A 17,308-nucleotide genomic window follows, 5' to 3' on the forward strand; every position below is an offset into this window, starting at 1 on the left:
GAGTCACCTCCAAGGCTAACACTTGAATTTAATTTAGGATTAGTCAGCAGAAGGTGCCCGAGTAGCATGTTAACCCCAACTATGCAGACTCAAATATACCTCAGTGTTTAGCCAGACCAGATCTAAATTTCAGCTAGAGTAACAAGAAAGAGATACCAAGCCATAAGAGGTCACACCAGGTGAGTTCTGAATCTGCTCAGAGTGTCTATTTTAGGCACTCAGGATATCAAAATGCCTCGGCGTGTCACCCACACGAACTTGTCAGCACTTGCCTTCTCATTCTGATTTTAACAGTGGGCAACAATACTATGCCCATTTGTACCTATAAAACAGACTGGCAGCAACCCACTGCACAGTCCAGAACAGATCACATTTTTTCTAAAAGCACAGTATGTTCTGCCTGTCTGTCACACACTGCTTCATATACTCTAAGCACTTAGGGTATTGAGACTCTCAAATAACCTGCATCGGTATGTTTTATGCGAAGTTTGAACACAGGTCTCCTAGGGAAAAACTGCATTAACTTCCAGGTCCAGGAGTATTGTTCAGACCACGTAGTACTACTGAAGATAACCATGGGAGGGAGGTGAGACAACCCAACAACAGAGCAGAGCAAGGGAGTTACCTGGCAGTGCAGTGTGCTGGTGAGCATCTTCGATGGGAAGCATCAGCAAGCACATCCAGAGAGTACAGAGGAGATAATGGATTGAACTGGAAAGTCAAGAGATTTTATTTAAGCAAAGCGTTACAAGAAATAGTCTCCAGATACAGCCGCTCTGATCTATTCCCTATAGTTGCGCATACAGTATGAGGAGACCTTTCCGACACGTCAAGGGGCGAGACTAAGCGAGAACTGACCCACTACAGACAGAAGGCTAGAATGGGGCACAACAGCAAAACTCACAACCATCTTCTCCCAACAGACAGCGTTCTAAGCACATTTCTCTTTCACCTTGCATTATTAAAAATGCTGGTTCACCAAGAGCATACTCAGCTCCACTGCTGCATGCTGTGAGCAAAAAGCTTGCCTCCCTTCTGGGAAGCCTCTTTTCTCTCTACAATATGCAAGTAGACAAGTCACCATGAAGGACAGTGCAAGCACGGAACATCCCACAGAGCAGTTCCAATATTCCCTATGGCCATGTGTATCACTGAAACAGACACCTAGACAACTCAGGCCCACCAGGTTCAGTTCACAATGAGGTCCCAATTCATTCCACAGGAAGAGAGCTGCTTTTCCCACTCAAAAATCTGCTTATAAAAAGATTTCTGAAACGCTGCATGATCTGGGTAATCTTACATCCTTTGTTAGACATATACTGGACAAATCCTGAAGGCATCAAACCTGTGCAAGACAGTTTGTTGTAGAAGATGCAACTCTTCAGGTTTTTTTAAAGGTCAGGACAGAAATGGAATAATCTAGTCAATCAATGTATGGACCAAACTTCGCTCAATATGCAAATAGAAGGTTTAGACTGGTAGTTTCTCTGGGGTACCTGCATTACACATCCATTCAGCATCTACTCTTTATTTATAATTCACACCACAAGCAGGAAATTCATTTCCATCTGCTTTGCAAAGTGCTACACCAAACTCGTGAACACTTTTCTTGTATTACTGGGATTACTGATGCATTTTTAAATAAGGACAAATGAATAATCCACAGCTGTAGCAGCACTCGTCATAAAAAGCTACTTGCAACTCTAGAACGCAGCCCCAGGCCTCTGCCTTCGACCTCTCTGAGAAAGAAGAGGTGCTATGCACCACAAAGCTGCCGCTATCAGGGAGCTCCTCCTTAAGGTGGACTGTTGGTTTACTGTCAGTGAAGTAATGCTGCAGCTGCACAGTAGGGGAGAATCAGCAGTAACCCTCTGGAGCTGATTCAAGTTCATTTAAGAAAAACAAAAGTAATTTATTTTAGTCATTTTAAAGCTTATGTAGTTATCAGTCTTATCTTTAGCAACATAAAAGTGGTACGTGGAATGTTCTCATTAACCAAAAAATACACAGTTGCACAAAGGCCAGACAATTATTTCTTGTCATATATGTATTTTTAGTCACCTGAAGGGTAAAAGAGATTTCGATCCTACTGCTCACCAACCAAAAAACAATTCACAAGGCAACAGAAGGGTGTGGGCACAGCAAGGAACACTGTTACAACGTGATTGCTCAAATAGAAGATCCTTTTTGCTTTCTGCTATCAAGAACCCAAGCTCTTGTATCTCAAGTAAAAAAGCCTCCAAGCACTGAAGCTATGAAAGACATCCCGGAGAATATAAAATTGTATACACAAGAGTTTCAGTTACAAGAGTGCCTATCTCTCTTGCTTATCACCTCTTACATTTTCCTGTTATGGCTGCTATTTAACTATAATCAGCTCACTATTTTTTCCCTTCTATGTTGATGAGACTATCAGGCTGAAGCCTGAGCCAAAGAAGCTAAAACAAAGCATTTAAAAAGAAAAAAATGTTCCGATTCTTATGAAATTTTGAGAGGAAAAAGCTCCTCATGTCAAGGCATTTCCCCCCCACTCACTGTCAGAGAGGAAAGCCTACACTAACCTGTAACAGGGAGATAAACAAAAGGAGTTCCTGAACTATTCAGTTTAAACAGACAATATAATGCTGGAGACATGGGTTGTGTTCAAAGCCCAGAAGGCATCAGTTACCAAAACAAAAAGGGACAGGGCTGCCTTACCTTATGTGCACAGGCCACAGTGTGTGGGAAATCAGAAGGCAGCACTTTGTTGTTTCTAGAGAGAAGGAAACCAAGAAAACAAAAAAGGTAGAGCAGAGTCAGCTTACCTGGTTGCGATCTCTCTTCCCCATGGATGGCAACCAAAAACTGGAAGCAGGCAGAGTCGAAGGACAGGTGGGTGCAATGCCAAGGAAGGAATGAAAATGGGGGAAAAAAGGAAGGTTAGGGTAAGGAGAGAAGGGGAAGGAAGGAAAGAACAAAGATGGAGGGAGAAGAAGAAAGATTAAACATCAGCAGGACTCACATTAAAAACAATGAATTTCAGATCAAAAGAATAAAACTATATACCAACAGCTGGTGAAGGCTGGACCCACTGCACTAGAGTCAAGAGGTGCCACCCTCACCTATCCATTGCCCAACAAGAACAGCATTAGAAGGATGCCAAAGGATAGGCAGCGTGACTATTTCTGGTGCTGACTACAATTTAAATACACTAATTAGGGAAGGAGACAGAACACCAACGAAAGAGAAAGCAATTTCGCGGCTGCCTTGTCAGCATCATTTCTGCAGTCAGGTTATGCGTCCACAGTGTGACTGCACACAGCAGCTTTTTAAATAACTAACATATAGGGCTCACTCTTCTCAGACTCTGCAGAGGATCTGCAGTTATTGCAATGGCATGTGATAAGGGAGGGGGAAAGAAAAAGCTGACTGTAACCAAAAGGGCATTTGAGCGGTGTCCGCACACTGGGGCAGCCTTATAAACAGAAGGGAAGTCCGCAACTGCGAATAAGAAGACAGAGGAGCCATCAGCAGAGGACTGTCTCCCATTCCACAGGTCACTGCATGCTTAAGTTACCAGCCAGCTCTTCATTCCCTTCAGTCCCAGGAGCGAAGAAGACCCTATAGTTCTTCCTCCTCTCCCAGAGTTCTGCACAACAGCTGTAAAGGGCCTTACTCTTTCTGGCGCGGATCACTAACAATATGACCTAGCCTCTCGGTGCCCAGGGTGCTCATAGAGGTCTCCTGAAACACAAAGACAGGTAAAAGGTTGTAGAGTCTCACACAGTGAGCAGACATAATAGTTTGCTGCTGCCGATAAGAACAGATCTTACCCCCCTGGGCCACATCCTTTCCTTCCCAGCCCACTCTCAGCTAAACATATTCACTCTCTCCTTTCAGAGTCTTAACTGAGCTGATTTAACTAATTAGAATGGCAGAAAATCATTTAGTTTTATTTGTGGAGCTTGGGTTTTATTACTTTAGTGACAGTATTTGCTTGCACAGGGGTGCAGCAAGGACTTGACTGGCACAGAGTATGCAGCATAAGGATGCAGTTAAAAACAGGGGAAGTGGCTGAGAAGTGCTTATTTCCAGGTTGCTGAGGTCAGCTGGGCCAGAAACAGGCTGAAAGAGAGGACATCACATTGTCCCACTAACAGTGAGGACTCACCAAGCACAGGTGAATGAAACAAGGAGTATGCATAAAGCTTTTGCCCTTTCTGAAAGCAGCGATTCAGCAGCAGGACCTCTAGCAGCTAAGAAAAACACAGATCCTAGGAGAAAGGACTTGCTCTGGGAGCACATTTCTCACAGTGAGACACTGCCTTGTGCATGTGCTTGATGCTGGTGTACACGTACAAACGCAGCCTGAAGCACCAGCTGTTCATACCCGCATAGCAACTACCTCCAAGAAACAAATATACTTTGCACTAAGGGTCTGAAGATGAAGGTAAGAGGCTTTTGCAGGTAAGATTCTTCACAGTTTGTGCCAGGTACATAGGCAAAACACACTCGAAGTTTGGGGGGAGTTGTAGCAGCAGGGGTGAAAGACGGGCTATTTGTTACAGCAGGAAAATTATTAACTTAAAGTGCCGTAATGTTTAAATTTACGGTTTATTACTGTGTAAATTACACGCCGTACTTTTGGTAATTAGCAGCTCGCTGGCGGGGAGCTCTGAATGAAACTCATTATTTATGATTACAATTTAGAGAGAAATGGGGAAGGGGGAGCAGTGACCTCCGCTGCAAATGACAAAGATCCCTTTAAGGTGATGAAGATGAATTAAACAAGTAAATATTATCCTTCTCATTTGGATCATTAGAGGTGCTGCCAACAGGCCCAGCCAGTTGCAGGTGGCCCGAGGAACCCTACGCAAAGCCAGCCTCTAGCCAGCTGAGTATTCATATTTTAAACGCTTGTTACAACTAAGCAAGGTGAGTGGAAGAAAGAAAGGGGCAAACAAGGATCTTTCAAGCGTGACTGAGCAGAAGGAAGAAGTCACGCTTCTCTAGACTCCAGGCCCAATCAGCTCAGAATATATGCCAATATTTTCAAAAGCACAGAGCACATCCCAATAAAAGTAAAGCCAAATGCAGCCAACACCTTCCTTCTGAGAAACATCTTTTACAACAGATGACAGTGCTCAACACTCCAAGATCCAGACCCAACCACGTGAATCCTTCCCTCTTTCAGGCAGGCATCTGCCAAGTATTGCATATTCCTTTAGAATCACGGCTAATATTTTGTTTGTTGTTTGCCCGACATGTAATAAATATACTCAATGATTTTGGATAACGTTGTCTGCGTTACTGCATATACCCTTTTATTCTTCTGTGTCCCCACTACAAATGCAACAGCTAAAACCACCTTCTCTTGCTGCCATTCCCATCAGTCTGCTTCCCTTTCTAAAATTTGGCCTTCCTTCACCTTCAAGTCACATCTCTGCCCTTGTAGCCTCAGATTATGAGCACGCAGAAGTCTCATGCCACCATCATCATTTTCCCCTACATTCTTGTCTAAATCTTCTTGATATTTATGCTCCCTATTATCCATCTCCAGACTTCCTTTCATACTGCTTTGAGCACTGATCAACTGTCTTTGCCACTCCAAACCTGCCTTAAAATCCACTTAGTCACTCAATCAACTTCTGACAGTGAAAGCAGTTAAACAAATAAAACAATACATGAAACAAAAAAATGTACAGAGCCCCTTTCTGCAGAAAATAATTAATGTGATAACTTAGAATAGTACTTCAGGACTGATCAGCATTGGAAGTACAAAAATCATTATCTTGCGGAAGGGAATACCTTGCCAACAAGTCTCCTCCGACCTTTCCGGAGACAACGGGCAGCAGCTCCTGGAAGGCGATTCAGGCGAGCATGAAATCCTGAAAACCAAACCCAGAAAAAATGAGCAACGAATACAGAAGATTCTTCCTGACAAAACCACCACAAAAACCAGTTAGTTCAGTGGTCAAATCAGGTCCTCTGTCTCTTGTTTCTCAATCTGCAAGAGGTAGATATGCCAATTTATTCTCAAATCATATAAAATCCCTGTTTAAAAAAAAAACCAAAAACAAACAACTCAAGAATGTGGCCAGCTGGTCTGAGTATTTTAGTACCCTCTCCAGTAGTGCAGCTATTTATAACTAGATCATTAAAAAAACAGATCACTAATATCAGTCTAAATTGCAGCACCTATGAACAGAATCTACTCTTGCCACCACATCAAAAATTCTCAAATACACGGAATTCCTTATGGATCTTACCTCTCTGAGCTGGCCGCGAAGGCAAGAGGAACGTGGAATCCGAGAGCTTGTCCAGGCCTGAGTCAATTCGCTCCACTTCGGATCGGTGGTCAGCTCCCCACTTGGGAAGAAGGTTGGGGACAGTGAATCCTGGAACACATTCTCCTTCATAAAACCAATCACTTTGCTCATCATCGCCTAAAGAAACAGGATGGAGTTAGTGTGACATCAGCGTGCCCTGTGACAGTCCCACAAAATACTACAGGTCAGCATTCCTGGATGTGAAACAGCTGAAGTCTCATTAGGAATTCCTTCCTGAAGAGACTTATATTTGTATTCTGTTTCAATAATCTGCAGTAACTGTGGGGCCTCACTAAATGCTTTAAACTATCCAACTCATCAGTCTACAGAATTTCCCTAGAGAACAAAGCCTTCTTTATAGACCTGCCTAGGGCAGCTTTAGCACTCTGTTGCAACTGCATCTCATCAACCTTAGCTCAGTGTTGTGTGATGTCTTATGCACAACTCTATCTCTAAGGTAATTACTGTGACAGAGGTAGAGGCCAATCATCTGGCACACGTTACAGGCTGTCACAGGAGAGACTTTACAACAGGAGAAGACTGGGCTCCCACAGTAAGCAAAAGGAGCACACTCACTGATGAGAAAAATCCCTGGTCTCCTAGGACAGCAGCTAAGAGGAAAACACACAACTACTAGAAACGGTCACTCTGAGTGTAAGTACTAACCATGCCATGAGTTTGCCCCAGTCAGAAGTCCTCAGAATCTGTCAGGACTACAAACCCTCTGCAAAACTAGAACAGCAGCAGCAGAGGTCATGACCAAAGTTTATCAGGCAGGGTCACTGCAATTAGTCTAAATTGCAGTCTAAAACTGAACTTCATCAGACACCATTCATGGTAAATCTGCCTGGCCAGAAATCCCCTGAGAGCACTAGCACGTGAGCAATGTAAGAAAAAAGCAGAAGAGGGCAAAGAACCTGACACACTTAACTTTTCAGTAGCCCAACTAACAGTCCCGTGCAATCACAAGGTACTTACACCTTGCCTTAAAAAACTAACACACCCAACTTAAGGAAAACTTTCACTTGCCTACCATTAAATCTCAACTCCAGCATCCACACTTATTCTCCTTTCCTCACCAAGTTACATTATCCTTGACTAAAATCCATTATGCCTACTCACAGGACTTGCCAGACAGAAAAAAAAAATAATAGAACACAAGAAAAAGAAAACGTCTCGTCATCAGTAAGAATTCTGTGGTCTTGCACAGGATGTAAGAAGCAACATCCAAACCCAACTCCAATCAGGTAGGACAGCCAGAACACTTCATCTCAAAGCTCTGACACTGCTTTTCATTTCTGCGCTATGTCAGTAGACCTAGCATGCTTATGACAAATGTATTTTGAAATATAAACATCCCTCCTCACCTTTTAGTAAGTTAAAACTGAAGTAACATTGGATAGTTTTGCTAAGTGACCATAATTTGTGCAAAAATATCCCTACAGTTTTGGACCTATGAAGACAGTGCACTGTCATATCTCACTAATTCCACAGGACAAACTTTAACTTTTGCTGCTATCTTAAACTTCCCATTATTCAGTTTTGAATTGTACTAGAAAACTGCTTCTAAGATGATGATTTGTGAGAAAAGAAAAGAAAACAAGGTTTGTGCTCTCTCCATCTCACTGGAGAGCTTTTGATTATTTACTTTACGACCTGAAATTGTCTAAAAAAAAAAAAAAGGAAAGGGAGATATTTTCAGGTTAAATAAAACATTTTTGAACCCTGTTTAACATAACTTACAGTTAAAACATCTTGGGCAGAAAGCTATGATAGTATAAACTGATTGAACAGGCAGAGGCTGGATGACTAGGATGTCACATCTCTTCTAGCTCCTAGACAGGGAAGGCTGCAGTTGGATTTTATTAATTTATTTAGGTAGTATGCTCTTGTATACTGGCTATCCTACTTCTCATAGCAGCCAAAAGTTAATGTCTAAAACAGGGTATAAAACCAGGGCAAGTATATAGGGCAAGCATGTAGAGGAGTATACATATATACTTATCCAGTCTACATAAATCTTGCCCCGGGCGATGAAGTAAAAATTCAACACTTCAGTCACCACCCTGCTTCATCATCTACATGCAAGTGCTCACTAATTTCAGCTCCCCCAAAGCAGTTATCAGTAAAAGGAGAGGAAAAAAGATTTGACTTTTCAGTTGCTTTTGAAGGATGGGAGGCTGGAAACAGTTATTTTTCAGCAAAGGCCAAAGCTAATATTTGAAACACCTACTCTTAGGGAAAGTATAAGATGTATGCCACTTAAGATCATAACAGATCAGCCCTCCAGCCCAACATACTATCAGAAAATACGTAAGCATATTTGCTATCACTATGTTGCCTCCCACCTAGGTCAGTAACAAGCTAGTGGAAGCAGCATTTCCTGCTAAAAAATCTCATATTCCCAGAAGAGATCTCGTCCAAATCCTAGCTTGTGAAATGTGACAGAATCAGACTGCACACCAGCAAAAGCTGCATGCAATTACAGGTCTCCAGGGTCACATTCCACCTGCTCCAAATATAATAGTCATGAGTGCTATGTGCCTGCCACAACCTCTTTCACACTTACTTCTGCCGTATCCCCCATAAACCGGACACTGTGCTCTCACCGATAAATAAAACCAGGTTACACTCCACACTCAAACCTACAAAACCATTTCTACAACAGACATTAAAATACTAGGCTCAACTAACGCACACAAGAGCAAGGGAAGATTGTGTATTTAAAGAACTAAAACCTATCACGTATTACTGCTGTCACCTTAGTACAGTTCATTAGGCAACTTGTCAGTACTAAGCGATATTTTATTCCGTGTCGTCCCTTCCAGCCCACAGAGAAAACAACTAACAGATTCCAGCACTAATGGTAGGTAGACAACAATTAAAACACCTACAGAAAGAGATCATAAGCTCCGCTCTGTTATTACGGACAGCTCTAAAACTCCTCTTGTATTCCTGTGCCTTTCCCTAACAATAGCTTCTTACAGTCAAAATGTTATGGATCTGACACACAAAGTATTTCAACAGGAAGAGCATACTGTTACCAAAATCGCACCTTTGTACCCTCAGCTCATGCCTTAACTTCTAGCCCCTCCCAGCCATTGGCCTTTCTCCCGTACCTCCCTCTCTGTCCCTCTTCAAACACAGATCTTTCTTTGTATTTGTAAGGAAAGTCAGAGAAATTCCCTAGCAACACACAAGGAAAAGCACAGGACAGTTGTTACCTTGGCGGCCCTCATCATTGGTAAACAGGCCGGTGTCGCTGCTGCTGCAAACACTGCTGGTTTCACTGGAACAAAAAAAACCCCAGAAAAACTCATGGTTACAACTGCAGCAGATACAAAACAAAACCTACTTTATTACATTTTACTAGTTTCTCTGAGCTCGAAACGCTTTACATAGCTCACAGAAATTGCATTTCAGACACACGGCTGGGTCTAGCACAGGACATAATTGCTTTCTGTTAAAACCTAGCAATGCTGCATCACTTGAAAAAGAGTAGACTCCCGTAGCGCTAAGTTATCAAAAGCCTAGTGCTAAGTTATCAAAAAGTAATTAATACACTGGCATTTGCCTTGGGTACTAGAGTTAATAACCTAACTATGACATTGTCTGGAATACTCACTAGGAAATTAAGTGCAGTTAAAAACTCTGTCCTTGTCACTTAACAGCTACTGAAAACCCTCTGAAGTTTTCTCCTTCGGATTTCTTTTTCTCAAAAGTGCTATGCAGGTACATAAATCCCCCTTCAATCTACAGCAACTTTTATTTTATTTGGAGGGAAGAGCACCTGGTACATTCACCACTCTTCAGCTATTACCTTAGCGCAGCCTGACTTGCTGCTGCTGAATGCAACTTCATGACATCACGCTTTGCATTTGCTGAAGCAGCTACAGGAGACTTAAGTTTTTGAACCAAATAATTAAACTAGAAATTAATTTGTACAAAGCCATGAATTGACTGTAAAGCTGGATGAATATTTGCAGCAGCAGAACCTGCTCAGGTCAGTCCCAAGCATTTCATGGCTTTAAAGCTGATAAATGAGTCCTTCGACACTTGGGGCAGTACTTCCTCTGATTCAGCTGAGAGATATTAGAACAAGCAGAAACTACTTACTGCCCACCCCCTTAGCACTAAGGCCTTAGATGCCAATGTCACATATCTCAGCACAAGAATGAATCTCCAATCAGGGCATGCCGTTAGAAAGCATCTCTGGGTCTCTCTTTTCCAGGGAAATTGGATCGTACTAGACATCAGTATCAACTGGATACCCCTTGATTCAAAAGGCTGAAGGATGAGGGACCACAAGATGCGTCACCCCCAATAACTGCATGCACATAACACAATCCCATCTGTCAGCATGTTAATGGTCTTCAAAACTGTGCTCTGAAGTATAGCCAAATCGACCCATCATGCTGGATATCTACAAACTCTTCATAATTGTGTAAAGGCCATTTAAACTTAAAGGATGAACATCCACATTTTGGTATGTAAGTCAATATCAAATTCCAAATCAATCCATTATAAAGTTTGGCCATCCATTCACCCTCCCACATGTATACCATAGCAATTAAGGCCAAGGACGGAGAACCACAAGTCATTCGTTTTATTCCTAGCTCTCCTACCAACTCACTGTATGACCCTGGGCAAATCTCTTAGCGTGTCTCCTTTCCCTTTTGAAAGCCTGGATTAATAGTCCTCACAGCAGCAGATGCGAGGATTGAGTGACTGCTTCATAAGGGTTTTAGCATCCTCAGAGGAAAGGCGCCTGAGAAAGGAAAAAGCGTGAAGTCAAGATTCCAGATCATATTAACGGTACTTCGAGCATCCCGTTGTACTAAGAGCTCTTTAGCTCCTTACAGATACATACTGCTTTACTGGGACAAACTTTCACAGATCTCACCTGCTTCACCACCCGTTTCACACTTCAGGGCTGAACACAAACTAGACTCTGACACAGGCCTTTCTGCAGGTCCAGTAAGCACTGATTAATGACCTCCACTTGCAAAGGAGGCTACTTACCTTAACCATGAAATAATGAATGCTATTGATCCGACAAGCTACTGCTATAGAGTGTTATTGATCACCCAATCTTTGGTTAAAATGGTCCTCATTTAGCAATTTCACTGTCGCAAACACCTGGAGCAAAGCATGCTTATAATTAAATAGTTTGGGGGAGTTAAAGTGAGAGGTGATGGACAGAGATCTCAGGTTTCCCCCATTTATTCTTTCGCCTGAGCTATTGTTTGTGTCAGGAGGGATATTGATTTTCTATAAAAATAAGAAAACAAGAGGCACCGAGGGGCTGCAGAAGGTCAGGCTGGGCTGGAGAAGGAGGGGAAGCTGAACACTCTGTCTTTGTCACTTGCCTTCCGAGAGAGAGGAGGCGTTTTTTTTTTTTAACGGAGAGACTGGCCTCCAATTCATCAGGAATGGGAGCCAGGCTCTTGACTGTCACTATAGGCCGTTACCAAAATAGTTCCCTTCCAAAGGGTAAAGTGACAGTCCTGCACACTCAGGATGAGCACTGGTTACACTCCCAAGCCAGAATACTGTACTGGTTTTGGCTGGGGTGGAGTTAAATTTTCCTCACAGTAGCTAGCATGGGGCTGTGTTTTGGCTTCGTGACCAGAAGTGTTGATAACGCAGGGATGTTTTTGTTACTGCTGAGCAGGGCTTACACAGAGCCAAGGCCTTTTCTGCCCCTCACACCACCCCACCAGCGAGTGGGCTGGGGGTGCACAAGAAGTTGGGAGGGGACACAGCTGGACAGCTGACTCCAAATGACCAAAGGGACATCCTACAGCATATGACATTGCGCGCAGCAATAAAAGCTGGGGGAAAGAAAGAAGAAGGGGTGACATTTGGAGTTATGGCATTTGTCTTCCAAGTAACTGTTATGTGTGATGGAGCTCTGCTTTCCTGAGGATGGCTGAACAGCTGCCTGCTGATGGGAAGCAGTGAATGAATTCCTTGCTTTGTTTGCCTTCATGGCTTTTACTTTCCCTATTAAACTGTCTTCATATCAACCCATGAGTTTTCTCACTCTTACTCTTCCAATTCCCTCCCCCATCCCACGGCAGGGAGTGAGAGAGCAGCTGTGTGGTGCTTAGCTGCCAAGTGGGGTTAAACCGTAACAAATACCTCGGCATCAAGCTAGTGAAGTCACACAGCGTTGGTGGGTCAGCACCACCCCCAGTTTGAAAAAGTCACATTGAGAGTTACGGCACTTGAGAGTAGATTGGACAAACTGTACATCTCTCACTAGTAAGCACATCATTCAAAGTGATTTTTCAGTCAGCTCTTGTACGGTGGTTTGTTCTGCCCTCAAGCCAAACCCAGATCACCCTTGGAGTCCTCAGCTTACACCAGCAAGAGAAAGAACCTCAGCACTCAATATATAATTTGCCTTTGCTTTATTATAGCTGCAGGGAATCTCAAAGCATTAAGGGACAGAAGGGCATGTTACTCCTAACAGTCTTAGCAGTTAATTGTCACTTTTGGACAAATATACAAATGGCTACTTAAACTAAGACCACTTGCTTCCTCTGTAGTTTCCACAATCATTTATGTATCAGGCTTTGAGTCATGTCATTACCCAATTTAGAACCATCATCATTCCCTCATCATGGTCCTGCACATTCTCCTATCAATTGGTGTTTCTCTCTTGCCGCGTCCGGCAGACAATTTCAAAGATTTCACTTCACCGCACAGTTCAAATCACAATACTGCGGCACATCGTCCTCCAGGAAAAGACCGGGTACAGTCCCACAGGCAGACTATAAAAACTACCTCCTTGCTAAGGATCCATATCCAAAGCTTTCTCAGTGAATGGGAGTTCATCTACTGAATAGAGTAGGTGTTTGATGTGACTTAGGATAAGGAGCCTTCTAGAAAGCAAAGAAAATGCTGGGTATTTTAGCATTTACAGGATTCATTCCTAAGTAACAAACAAAAGCAAGTGTCAGGGGAGGGGAGGAAAAAGAAAGTGGAAAAAAAAAATCAGTTCTAAATATACAACTTAGTTTGCCTAAAACCACTTAGTTTTGTGACACCTCCCACTGCTGTGTGAGTAAAAAGTAGTAGAATCAATTCAGTACCAAAGTGTTTCATAAAACACTAAATCACCACCACAGACAGCTTCCAAGCCTCACAAGCTGTATCAGCCACCTTCCCCCCCATCAGCTTCTAGTGACAACCATACCATCCGCTCTCACAGGCATCCCATTTTCTTCTCCCTTCCTTAGAATATGCCCTTGTTACACATCTGTGCAAAGTATTTCTCCTACGGTACCAGAAAAAAAACAGCTAGAGCAGGGTAAGAGCGAGGTAAACGCAGCCAGTTTCACTCCGCTGCGAGCAGCAAAGTGCTATATTTAGAGCAGCAGAGACCAAAGCATGATCCTTTGCTGCCGTGAGGGATACTCTGCAGTGAAGAGGGTTGAATCTATTTCTCTCTCCAACTTTTACCCTCCCTAGTGAATCATAGCACAGATCACACATGTGGTGTTGGAGAGGTCAAATATTCCAACCCCTGGCTTTCCAAAGAGAATCCCAAGGATTTGGCAGCAGATGGTAAATGTCATTTGATGCAGACACTTGCACAATAATTAGTTTGAGAGCAAGGGACAACTGAGACAGAACAAAGCAATCTCTCAGCATGGTCCTCAAGTAACAGTCCAGACAAAGCTGTTTATTTACTCTTTCAAAGCCTGGCACAAATAAAGGCTGGATGAAAGCCTGTTGGTTTAAGTTCAAGTTTGACATGACGGAGCAGACTCTGACTGGTGGAAAAAACCAAACCTCAAGGAACACTGTCCATCACTGCCACATCAACTAAGGGTATCTCTTAGTCCATCACCACTGACATGCAACATTCAGGGGCTACTCAGCACATTCCCTTTCCTAGACTACCACCAAGTAGCTCTGTAAAAAATTTTAACAACCACAAGCAAAAAATGCATCCTCTAGTCTCTTGAGAAGGCACACTTTTTAAAAGAACAATAGCCACTGTTTAAGGCGAAAAAAAAGACCCAAAAAACAGAATACTTTTTGCTACTTCCATCCTGTAACTGTTATGTACAAACCACACTGACCCAGTACAAACACAGTAGGGGTCCCCTGGATCAGGCCAGCGAGGATGTATTACAACCTATGCTTTCCACAGTCTCCCAGAAAATACCTTCGAGAAGTTTGTACTTCCAGCTTTTATCCACAAAGCCTCAATAGCCAAGCGCCCTGTCCACTCTGACAAACTGCAGGAGACAGACAGCCAGAACACCTAAACGAACCTTAACATATGAACAGTTATGCTGGATCAAACAATTATACCTTCCAAATGCACTGTCTGATAGTGCCTATTACAGCAGATGCTTGAGGAAAGAATATGAGAACATGATAAATACAGACCGACTGTTTCCTCTGTATATTCCTCCAGTTTCTTACAGTCGGCAGTTTAAGGACTTCCTGAGCTGGATCTTCCATCTGGGCTGAAATGCTTAACAGCCCCTGATAAACCCATGCTCCACATCCCCCTTCTGGACATTTTTGACATCCAAAATGCCCCACAGCAGAGTTACAAATCTCCTGTTTCATGAAAAATAATTGTTTGTTTGTTTTAAATGTTTCCTCAATGTCTCCTGCTTCTTACACAATGATAATTAGAAAATTAACAACCCCATTCACTTTCTGTATGCCATTCATTAAGACATCTCCTCCACTTGATTCTCAGCAGTTATTTCTTTTCTAACCTGAAAAATCTCTTCGTACTGAAGCAGTTTTATAACCCCAAACCTTCTACAGAGAGAATAAAAGGCACACTCAAGGGGAAAACTTGCCAAGAGTGAAACAAACAAATTCAAACCGTGACATTTACACTTCTTGTTTTCATCTCTTCTATGAGATTCTGCCACAAATTCAAAGTTCTCCAAAACTGGACACGAAGACATGTCAGACCTCACTGTTTGCACAGGTGTATCCTGCAAGCATTAGTTCAGTATCCCCCAACTTCTTTATCGCGTCATTACATCTCCCCCATTGCTAGTCTCTCAGGATCTTATTCCAGATACAGAGCAGAGATGCAGAACTGCAAACAAGATGTTTTGACTGCAGTTCACACAGTACCTGCACAGAGGGCTACCGGTCACGGTGGGAGATCTGATATGTTCTCTATTACTACTTATGGCAAATTCTTGGAACAAGAAACTGAGACCAGTTCGTATCAATCACACAACACGCGTGCCAAGGTGGGCTGACTCTCCAAACCTCAGGCCACAAGCATGCCACTTCGTAGCTGCAGGGCCACAGACACTTCAGAGGGCTCCTTGTGTAACTGGAGCCAGAAACCTATCACCTTGCCAACTTTGCAAGGAAGCGTTTTGGGTCATCAGTACAGCATTGGCAGGAAAGATTTGGAAAAAAATTTACAGTTTAGAAGTAGCTGAGGTATTTCTCCTCCTCAAAACCGAAAACAGCACTGAATAATTTTGGAAAGAACTTCTAGAAGTAAGGCACAGGATTTATAAGCAGCTGCAAGCAAGGCTGCCATCTGACTAGCACACGGAAGAAACCAAGATCTCACCATTCTGACATGTTTTCATCTGAGCCCTGTTTCTGTTCATCAGCTTCACATTCCATCCGCTCCTTCCTTCCCCCTTTGCTGAGGAAGGGTCTGTTCTCTCCTGATTCACAAAGGCCATGGCTGGATGACGTCCAAGGGGCGTTTTCTTTCCAGCGTGAAAGACGTTGTTTCTTGGCTGACTTGAACCTGCAGCCCCTCTCGTAGTTCCACTCGGACACCCTGAGCTTTTGCTGGAGGCTGGCAGCTACCTCTGATGTCACACGTTTGACTTTCCGTCGGCGCCTGAGAGGTCGACAGGGTGCATTCTCTGTAAAGGAGTCTGACTCATGCCACGAGTGTTGCTTGCTCCTCTGGGTGGCACTGAGAGCTGGGTGTCGTTTGACCACTGCCATGTCATCAGAGTCACTGAAATTGGCTGTCAGCACCTCACGGCAATCCCTGACAGCTTCGTCCAAGCTTGACTCCGAGGCCTCGCTGTAGCAGCAGGCATGCTCTGCCTGATGTGTGAAGTCTGAGCGTCGTTTACGACCCCGTCTCTTGCGAAGCTGCCGTCGCTGCTGCCGTGGGCTTAGGGCCATCTCTTCCCATAGCTCATCCAGCTTGTTTTGTTCTGAAGTCTGCTCTAAGGCTGAGGCCAAGTCATGCACCAGTTCATCCATTGGCAATGCCTACTAAAAATGACAACAAACAATTAGCACCAGACATAAACACTGCTACCAACATATCACTAGACTACAGTATGCCATAGCCTTTGTAACATTAACCAAGTTACACACTTACTCTGACATTCCCCGGGAGAACCCAATGCCGGACAACTGCTGCTTCTTGGGCTAACGCTCACTCCTCCCTTTTGCAAGGGTTAAATCCCCCTTTTAACCATGGTAGCAGAGATGTCACTACTGCAGCAGCAGGGTCAAGCACTCTGTGTCTGAAAAGGCCTTAAGGCTGCATCTTTTGCACTGAAGCAACATGGTCTATCACACATCTTAAGGGTATGACAGCCTGCAACTAGGTTGCTACCTGGTGTTGGTAAGCCACAGAGAAGCGTTAGTCTGCTCAGCAAGCAGATCGAGTCTTCTAAAAAGTAGACAAGCAGCAAAACTGAGAGTAAAACAGATGGTAAAACAGGTAGTTTGCAAGCCAGCATCACTCCAGCAAAACAAGGAACACGGGACTCCATGTTCCTTAGAACAAGGCGTATGAGACCAAGCCCCAACTTCTACTGCCAAAAAAATCCCACCCCGTCCACCTCAGGGCTGTCAGGGAGCCAACACCAAAGTCCTGGCCAAACCCCTCACTTGGTAACAACCTCCCTCTCCCCACCCGTGCCTTGCAGACGTGGGACTTCCCTCCCCACCTCCTACGGGGATCAGAAACACCCTCACCCCCGGTCTCGGGGAAGCACCTGCTGCCGCAGGCC

General features: G+C 43.7%; 1 protein-coding gene across 2 annotated transcripts in view; it reads right to left on the reverse strand.

Annotated features, from left to right (window-relative positions):
* Positions 1-16,554, reverse strand: part of GPATCH2L (G patch domain containing 2-like) — a 30,747-nt gene extending 14,193 nt beyond the window's left edge. Inside the window, exons 1-7 of one of the 2 annotated variants that reach the window (XM_010153415.1) lie at positions 15,889-16,554; positions 9,533-9,597; positions 6,249-6,425; positions 5,788-5,867; positions 3,656-3,723; positions 2,698-2,752; positions 626-711 (exon numbers count right to left, since the gene is read on the reverse strand). In XM_010153415.1, coding sequence (XP_010151717.1) covers positions 626-711; positions 2,698-2,752; positions 3,656-3,723; positions 5,788-5,867; positions 6,249-6,425; positions 9,533-9,597; positions 15,889-16,547 — 1,190 coding nt within the window. In that variant the 5' untranslated portion in view covers positions 16,548-16,554. Of the gene's footprint in view, positions 1-625; positions 712-2,697; positions 2,753-2,804; positions 2,845-3,655; positions 3,724-5,787; positions 5,868-6,248; positions 6,426-9,532; positions 9,598-15,888 lie in introns of both variants that reach the window. The other variant, XM_010153416.1, reaches the window with a different exon arrangement.
* Positions 16,555-17,308: the final 754 nt, after the last annotated feature.

This window comes from Eurypyga helias, unplaced genomic scaffold (assembly GCF_000690775.1).
Source record: "Eurypyga helias isolate BGI_N326 unplaced genomic scaffold, ASM69077v1 scaffold3316, whole genome shotgun sequence".
NCBI classification, from domain to species: Eukaryota; Metazoa; Chordata; class Aves; order Eurypygiformes; family Eurypygidae; genus Eurypyga; species Eurypyga helias.